Genomic DNA, 10293 nt, shown 5'->3' on the forward strand with positions numbered 1-10293 from the left:
TTTTCTAGATAAAAAATGATACATTTTCTATACAAGCTATACGTGCAATATTACGCAGTGACAGTAAAAAATCTAAGTGGGTTAACTGGTGGTATTAAGGAATGTTTTAACAATTTCGACACAATATGTTTGGGTCCATATATAATAGTATAAGATGGAGATTTGAGAAACATGTATACAAGCATGTTAGCAATCATAAATTATATTATATTTTTCTTTACTCTTTGGTTAAAATAAAAGCTATAAATTAACATAATAATAATGCGTTTGAAATATTTTTATGCGTACATGCATCATTATATTGATTTGAATTACCTAATAATATGGTAAAAGTTTTATAGGTACCCATCATAAAGTAATACTATATAGTTTTGTTGGTATATTGTTTATAGATCTATTCGTAAGTGTACATAAAATTATTATTATTTAAAAATAGTAGCTAGACTCAGCCGCCGCTTCCACAATCACATATGCAGTTATCTTCACCGTCACCACCATAGCAATCACCACCACCGTCACCATCATAGCAATCACCACCACCGTCACTGCCAAAACAATCGCAATTGCCACCGCTGTCACGACAACCACTGTTATAATAACTACCACGGTCACTGAGTTCGCCAGTGGAGTAGGTGTTGGAGCCGTAATAATTTTGGACAATGGAATGATTTTGGCGACGACGTTTAGTATTTTTGTATTCACCATCACCGTAAGTACTATCCTTTTCTACTTTACTACTTCCGCACCCACACATGTTTCTTGTATTTCTACAAAAAAAATTTGATAACAATAGTTTATTTGTTGTAAAAATAAAAATAATTTTTATACTCTTCAAAAATACAAGTTTTCAATATTTTCCTATTCGATAGTATGTGTGTGTGTGTGTGGGTGTGAGAGTTAGAGAGTTCTTTTGTCTCTTATCAAGAGTGCTACTTCCACAGTGTCCACTTTATATTGTTGATGTTATTTTTTTTTTTATGTTACAGCAGCAGTAACCATCAAATTCACCCGTCAGTGATTGGAAATCACTAATACTTTAATAAAATGTGTGTTATTATTACAGAAAAAATACCTCACTATAGTCATCACTACTGAAACGAAATGCAAATATGATATCTTATGTGTTATAATTGTAACATTACTAAAAAATGCACACATTTTTTTTTTAGTTAAGATAGTTATGTAATTAAAAAAAAAAAATCCAATCAAAACTATTAAACCTGATAGTGTCTAACAAAACGTAATCTATACATTTTCAAAAACAGAATAATAAAATAATAGACCAAAAGAAATTAGCATAAAATATTTTTAAATTTAAAATAAATCTTTTTTTTATAAAATAAAAATAAAAATATAATAGGTATCATTAGTTAGAAAATTTAAGCGCTAATGAAAAATTGTTTATCTACTTCAATCGGTAGATCGTCTAATTATTTGTATAATATTGTTATTTTATATAGCATAATATTATTAATTATAAATAGTATTATAATTAATGATAATATTGTTAAATTTGTTAAATACTAAATATTATTAAAAATTTATTGAATAAATATTATTAATATTAAGTACTTACTTACAATTAAATTAGTGATTTTGTGCACTTTTGCAGGTTAATGTATATTATATTATATTGACTTTTGACAAAAGAAAACAATAATTATTATTGAATGGTAACGGATTAGTTCATGACACTTATGTCATTATACATATGACAATCCGTACGCGTCGTGTCTATAATATATGGAACTCTATTGCAGTTAATACTAATAATTTTATAAGACATGTTCACACTAAGCTAAGTGCTTAAAATATTAATTTACTCATGATTTATGCGTTTTTTTATTTATAACAAAATTATTTAAGTTAGTTTAATTATTATTGATTAAAAAAAAAAGAAAAAGAAAATGTAGACTGGATTCGAATTATTAGTTTTTTTTAGAACGTGTTGTGATAACGACGCGCGTACCTGCAATATTATACGAAATTAGATTATTTATTTTATAACATGCGATAATGATGAGTAATGACAATATTGTTACTCGTCTATTCTTATTTTTCGTAAACTAATCCAACACATAGCGACATTATATAATACTTTTGTAATTACCGTATTACAATTATAAACATAACATTACAATTAATAATGTTCAAACTTTTTTTGTAGACTACCGGTTGGGGACCGTTGTTTTAAATTTAAACAGTCGTCAATACTATTTTAATATACATATGTACTATGTAATATGTATAAGTATCAAGTAAATTTATTTTATATGAAATACATTTTAGAAATTAAGTAATTAAAATAGATAAAAACCAGCGAAGTGAGGTGACATTAAATTTATGTTATTTAATATCACATGCGATGCAAGCAGGGCAGTTTCGCTGTTGTCATGATAAAAGTCGACAACAGCGTAGTGCGACAAATAACGTTCGTAACACAGGTTAAGTGTTTTATTTTAGATTTGATTTTAAATCAATAAAAGTGTTCTCGACCAAATACTGTGTTTGAGTTGTATTATAATTATTTGACATTTTATTTTTTAAACGGAACAATATCAGAATATAAGAAATACTTTAAGTCAAAGAATTTGCTTAAACTGAATCTCACATAGGCCACTGCAGTATACAAAATCAAATACAAACGTAAAACAGATAAGCGTATATTTATTACCGTACCTTATAAAGGCAAACACGGAAATCAGATTAATTTTGAAATCATTAACTTGGAGTATGCAAGAGTAAAACGATCGTAGGTTTAGTTAGGGTTACTCATTATGAGTGATACGACAGAATAAATAAATGCTAAATAATTTAAAAACTACTCGTTTGAATATTTCGATTAATATAGGTGCATCCAAATTTTCAAAAGAGTCATATCATTAATAATTTACGGGAAGAAAAAAATTATTATTTGATAAAAAAAGTTAATGGTAAAACAAACTAGTGCTTAAATTATATAAAAATCTAAGTATTTGAAAAAAAAATGGTTCTTATAAATGTATTTAAGAATTCTGAAATGTTTATTTCCATAATTTAAATTTAAAAGTGATTAACAACTTTTTAGAGACAGTTTATTCAATACTTTTTTTTAGATTGATTTTTAATACAGACTTTAAATAAAATTTAAATATAAAATTTTTATTTCGTTTTTAGGAAGTTCTATAATAAAATATTTTTCTAAGAACTAGATCCCAAGAAGTATTTATACCATAATCCACATAAAAATGGTTTAGGTTAATTGAATGTAGATATATCTTATCTAAATTCAACCAGAACGATTAATAGTTACAACTTTGCGATAATACTACCACATTACTACATTTGAGTATTGTATCTTTAGAATCTAAATCAATCTTTATTATCTATGATTGCACATTTGTACATTTGTATCGGACTAGGAAACAATCTTTGGGATAGGTTTCTTCTTGGCTAAAGAGCAAAGCAGCGAATAAGAAATTTTAAAATAACGCAATTATAAATGTATAATACAGAAGCTGCCCTTAAGGTTAAAAATAAAAAAATAATAATTCGCCATATAGTTATAATTTTTAAGCAAGATAATTATTTTTTTTTAAATTTAATTATATTTTCCAGTAATTAATTTTGTACGTCATGTGAAGATTTCATAATAGTATGAAAATAAGATTTATAATAATTTATCGTACGGCGCTATCTGTGATAATAATATTATGCATAGTTTACGGAGGACGCTTGTGTTCGGCGTTTAGCACAGGCAACTTAACTTACGTATTTGCCACGGTCGATGTTGTGCTAACGGTGAGCTTTTTTAATTAAATATAAATTCAGTGTTACTTGTAATACAAAAGCAAAAAATACAGTAGCCGTTGATGTTAGATGTTTAGTTGTCTATGGCGTTGCCCTAAGTACACTATGTAGAACGATCTAACTTTGCAGTTTGTATTCCTTGAGCAGTAGAATGAATGAAGATTTTAATGAATTTATTTTTAATTTATACGCCTAAGCTACTTGATTTTACTAATTCTGTAAACATAGTAAACGTATATTATACCTAATTTTCTGTATATGTTATTAATTATACCTGTACATTGTATATATATTATATTATATTTCAAATACTTTTATATTTTATGTCAAAATTATTCAATTCAGTACAGTAGTTAGTGCATTGCTCTTTCATACGTCAAATGCATAAATAATATGAATCCTGAATATAGAACAATCTATATATTGTAAGTTTTCCGAAAAATCTATACAAAACGTTTGCATATCGCTTCTTTGTATAATAATAGTGCATTACTTATGCCAGTTATTAGTGATTTGCTGTGTTGACCAACATAATATTGACAAACAATTAAGTATTGCCATAAAAAAAAAAAGTAAACTATGTAAAAAATTGTTTGTTCTTGCTTTAATAATATAGTAAAACCAATGATGTTTATTCGATTTAATATGAATTTTGTCATTTGATTCAGACTATATTTCATATTTTTGTAAGCGACTATTACAAAATTTATACCAAACCTAACCTACGCATGACTGCAATATGATTAATATTATATAATGATTTTATTACTATACTAATATAGAGATAAATATAATATTTTATCAAACAATAAATCGCTAATACCTTAATGTTTAGTATGGTGTTTTTTATTTAAAATTTTTTTGCCATACATATAGTTTTCTATAATGCTCTGCCATTATTTTGTTATGTGAATTAGTAGTTTTTAATCGATCGATTATTTTACGTTGCTCTCCAATTATAAAGTTCTTGTCGACATCTTCGCAATCAGGATCCATTTCTAACATTTTCGTAAGTGTATTAGCGCGTTCTTCATTTTTGATAGCAGTGTATAATTTTGTAAGTTCACGTATCATAAAAGCAACGCAAATACCTACGGTGGTCAACAACCTTATTAAAAATATTTTATTAAAAACAAAAAAGGAACTTTTGCTCACATAAAATTAACATAGGAATTAAATCCATATTGTAAAATTGTTGTATATAAATAGTAGTAGATTGAAAATAAAATATTAAAGATGGTAAATAACGTTGCTAGTCAACATATTTAATTGTTCTCTTTATTGTAAGATACTAAAATTTGAAAATTAATCGTGAGTATTATATCATGATCAATAAGATAAATAAAAAATTATAAATAGGTTAGATTAGGCAAAGAGGAGTTTAATATACAATATATAGTAATTAAGTAATTTTTACTATAAGAAATGAGGAATAATCAAAATAAATTCTAAATAAAGAAAATAATATTCGTAATATAAGAGAGACAGGAGATGATGCTTTACTCTCCTCTTCCTTTCCAATAACCACCATTGTCAGGAAAAATCTTTATTTTTGCCATAAATGGTCATATACGATTAAACCTATTAACAGCACCCACCATCTGGCATATTCTTTTTAAATCTAAAATAATTGTATATTTGAATATGATACGTATAATATCATTTATTGAAGAGATTTATTATTTTTATTACAAACAAAAAAAGATCTTATATATAAAAAAAATATACGTATCCACATTAACACAAACTTCTTTCTATATATAAAAAAAATCTGTGATTTATATTATAACAAGCGAAATCGATTTAAAATTCAATTTAGGATACATAGTACACGAATCTAAATCATAACTAAATTGTTAAAAAATATTTGTAGTTATTTTATTTTCGTTCAACTGTGGCATATTTCGATGGATTATAGTTGAAAAATTGAGAAAAAGTTCATTATTAACATATTTTTTATAGCTACGCTTATAAACAAATATTCTGCATAAAAACTTAACTAGATCTGGATCTTTTTTCTTATCAGTGTTTTGGTTACACAATTGTACAAGCAGTTATATAATCGTTAGTATAAAACTAAAATTATTTGAATTTCAATGATAATATATTCATTATTAATAAGATGATTTTTTTTTGTGAAGATAGCACAAGGTCGAAACAACGTGAAAAAGAGTTGTGTACTTATATCATACATAACTCATCATATGCATTCAGGTCGCCCGCACCTCTCGTTTTGTCATTCGCCTACGAGGTCCACGCTAAACGATTGATATAATAATAATATAACATTATGTGAGATTATTATTACCGTGAACACATAATTCGATACCATACGACGTCGGCGGTGTTATAGTATCTTTACATGTGCCCGCGCGTTGACTTCATTTGGTGATGTTCATAAAAAAAACTGACATAGCGTATAATAGCAATAATCTTGACTAGTTCATCTTGCGGCGAGCACGTCGTGTTAATCAAAATATACCATGCAATAGTTATAGCCAACGATGTAATTTCAAGTATCAATATCTCTTTCATTTTTCCGATATCGTAAAATTTTCAATATGGATATGAGATTTTTAATTTTGCTTTTGGTTTTTTAAAATATGTTTATATTGATTGATTTGTATTCTGTTCCACTCTTAAACACTGTTGAAAATGTGAATTTAGATTTAACGTATTACCACTATACGCCTCGAAAAATTTACATGAACAACAAGAAAATTAATTTTTTTCAAATATTGAATTATTATTTTCATTTATTTGAAATCTAAAACTTATCCAAATATTACTTCTAGTCCCAGGTAAAAGCACTAATTTAGTATCACTAGTATTTAACATTTTAAATAAAACTACGTAACCTTATAGGTACGGACCAAAAACACGTATTGAAGTGGAATATTAGTTTATACTATACATTTTATATTATATTGCATTATTGCATATTTATTTTTTAATCTAGTAATATTTTGTAGACCCATTCAGATCTTAAATTTCCGGTCATTTAATATTAATGCACATTATAAGTAGGTAATCAAGTAAAGTCTTGATACTTATCTTACTCTATAAGCTATAAAATATAATGAAAATAAAAATTATAAATAAATTCGATATCGCGATGTATCAAATTAATCTAAAACTATAACGTTATCAAAAATTTAAATTGATATCGATATCGCTGACCATCTATACAATATTATTTATTGACTAAAGGCGTACTATTTATAAATAGTATTCAGTAGTTACAGTAGGTATATTTTATATTGTGTCTCTAACCTATAATTATTCATTTCGATCTCAAAATTAAAAACATTTATAAAGAAGCTATATACTAGTTTATGTTTTCACAATTATTTAGTTTCCCACCCACTTGTAAAAAATTCCACAGTCTCCATAATTCTCAGTAAACTTCTACTAACGTATCGAACGTAAGTGATGTCGTAGTTTTTAATACTAATTACAAAATACAAATTTAATACGTATATTCAAATAAACAAAACAATTAATAACTAAAAAATAAATAATTCTGCGAGTGTCCTTAACGGATGTATGTTTCACTCTATTTTTTTATTTATACTTAAATGTTTGATGTATTTACCGTGCCCAATAAACTTATTGTGTCCTTAGGTATAGGCTATTGATGTATACTTTTTATAAAAACAAAAAAAAAAGATAAATTTATCAAAATGCTGTTGTTAACATTATGAGCGTCACAGTTTGAGTTAGGTACCTTTACATAAATGTATATTTTATTTTCATAATCGCACTCTTTTAATATTATTTATTCTTGTATACTAAAGCACCGCTACTTAAAGTAATTATTATTTTTATGATTTTTTCCTCATTTATCTTTTATATCAATACACTCCTTCAATATTATAGTTAGGTCTTTGAATTGTCGTAATTATATTCATAATATGGATATAACTATATACGAGAATATATATATATTATGTATTATAATAGTGTTTTTATTTTAACCACATTATTAATTTTATTGATATATACATATTATATGTACACATACGTGTATATGTAGGGACGCAGTCTTTTAAGACATAGCCAAGGACGACGTCGTTCAGCTCCTTTTGTTAGATCCTCCGATAAATTACCATAATGTCGATCCAAATTATAGTTTTATCATTTTAAACATTAAATCTTCATAATTTGAAGATCACAATTTAATAATATATATATATATATATATAAATTAATTCATTTACTGTATAATAGTTGGACTATTAGCTTAACTTGAAAATCTAAATGTTATGCAACTATCATGTTGTTCGACGAGTATTGACCAATTCCGGTTTGGTCACCGAGGATCATCCTCCATTTCGTTATTGGTCAATCGCTGTTAGGCTATTATAATCACGCAGATGTTTAAAAATATTTTTTATTAAACAGATACTACTTTTTTACATTTATATGGTAAAAAAAATATCAAATAATCTGAATACTTTAAATACAACGCCCGTATAACAGAGCTAAGCAATTTTTGCAACAAGGACTTCGTCGGCAGCGACAGGAACGCGTCCAAAAACGTTTAACCTTCATTTTTCTTATATTCTTATCACGTATAGCTACATAAATTTACTTTTCACTATACACCTATACAATTTAATTCAAAAAACAATATTTATTTTTTATGATATCATCAATGTATATATTTTAGGGATCATTTAAATATTTAAATATTTTTACATAATCAAAATTAATATTCTTAATGATTTAAAGTGTTAAAATAAATTTATTGTTCAAAATGCGTTTATATACATACATATACATTATTTTATTTATTTTTATCGATTATATATTAATTATGTTTTAAAATAGTTAAGCGTATTTTGTGTTTCCTGTATCAATGAAAAGATAAAGTATTATTTGTTAATATGCAATATGTACTTGTATATTAAACTATAAAATTTAATGGAAATTATTGGAGATCAAATATAATGCCAATTATAGGTATTTTATGTAACTTAAATTACTATTATGATAATACTAAAGTATATTTTATGTACAATATTTTAATAAATACCTCCTTTTTAAGCTTGAATATTGAAATATCTTATGACTTATGAGGCTTATTCAATAAAATTACTATAATGACCCGCTAACCTGAATTATCGTATTAAGTATTGGCCTGAACATGTTTGATTAGTAATTATTGTAAGTATAAGTAATAATTAATCTAATCTTTTTACTAGTGAACGATGATCATTGATTATCACAAACCATCACAGAATTTATATTTAAAGATTAATTAATTTTGTATTTATTGAAAAAAATCGAAGAGTATATCTTTCTATGTGTATGTGTACATTATATTTATAGATTATTATTTTAATAAACCAATAACAAATAATAAATTATATGGTAAAATATTATAAATTTATCTACTATGGTATAAAAATTACGGTAAAAAGTTAAAGCAAATATTATGTATGTAAGTACGTTATACTAATTTATTAAAAAATATATATATATATGTATACATATAAGTATATAATCACATAGATAGATGTAGTTATATACACGATACTTTAAATATATGTACTTTACTACTACGTGTATTAGTATAAGTCATTTTAACAGTTTTTGATGTAAATTATTACTTTTTTGTGTCTTGATATTTTGTACAAATAGTTATCAACTACTTGTATGTTTTTCTAATTTAATAATATTATGTTTTTGTAATTTATGCATGAGTATTATATTTTATATTTTCACTTTTAATGAGATTTTAAAGGTTTAAAAGTTAAAGATTTTGATTTTCCTGTCATATAAAACGTATTATTAAATTAATATGTATACATATAAACATATATTATGTATTGGATATCAGAGATAGATTCTTTCATAGTTTCATGTTTGTATTCCGTGACCTCACTATGTATACAAATACAAGTACATGATATATATATATAATATATATATTATATATAGGTACTGAATACATGAAATGTTCATTTAAATTCTTATTCTTTTCGTTTTCATGATTATACTAATATATTGTAATATGTTATTATGTATATATAATATATATACTTATATACCGAATAGGTACCTAGACTAAAATATAGTTAGTGGTTGATATGTTATGCGTTATTCAGTCACATTAAAATGGTAATCCATCTAATTATACTATATATATAGTTATTACAGAATAGTACTTCATATTTTAATTTAAAAAAATAATAAAAAATATTTAATAAAAAAAAAAAAAATACAAACGAGTCTTTATTAAATACAAGATTTCTATTGAAATAATATACAAAAATTATAAAACCACTGAAATTGAATAATTTTTTTCATTATGCAACGTTGTAATATATATGATAATAACCTTCTTAAAAGAAATCGCAAAGAGTGCAAAGATCAAAAAAGTTAATAAATATAAGGAATATTTAAAATAAATACTCACATAATATATAATATTATATTTTACAATTTTATTTTATGTATTATTTTTAATTTAGTAATTAAGTATAATTGTTATTTATA

General features: G+C 24.8%; 1 protein-coding gene across 2 annotated transcripts; it reads right to left on the bottom strand.

Moving 5' to 3' along the window:
- Positions 1–288: 288 nt before the first annotated feature.
- LOC112593780 (eggshell protein-like) lies at positions 289–1682 on the bottom strand. 2 transcript variants are annotated; one of them, XM_025338321.1, is made up of 2 exons: positions 1581–1682; positions 289–767 (listed from the first exon to the last, which is right to left on the bottom strand). In XM_025338321.1, exon 2 carries the CDS (start codon positions 752–754, stop codon positions 446–448), a length of 309 nt encoding a protein of 102 aa, XP_025194106.1. In that variant the 5' UTR covers positions 755–767; positions 1581–1682; the 3' UTR covers positions 289–445. The 2 variants fall into 2 exon arrangements, with proteins under 2 accessions (XP_025194106.1, XP_025194107.1); XM_025338322.1 differs by having other exon boundaries at positions 1577–1682.
- Between the last annotated feature and the right edge of the window lie 8611 nt (positions 1683–10293).

This window comes from Melanaphis sacchari, unplaced genomic scaffold, assembly GCF_002803265.2.
Source record: "Melanaphis sacchari strain LSU unplaced genomic scaffold, SCAv2.0 Contig20_pilon_pilon, whole genome shotgun sequence".
Lineage (NCBI taxonomy): Eukaryota > Metazoa > Arthropoda > Insecta > Hemiptera > Aphididae > Melanaphis > Melanaphis sacchari.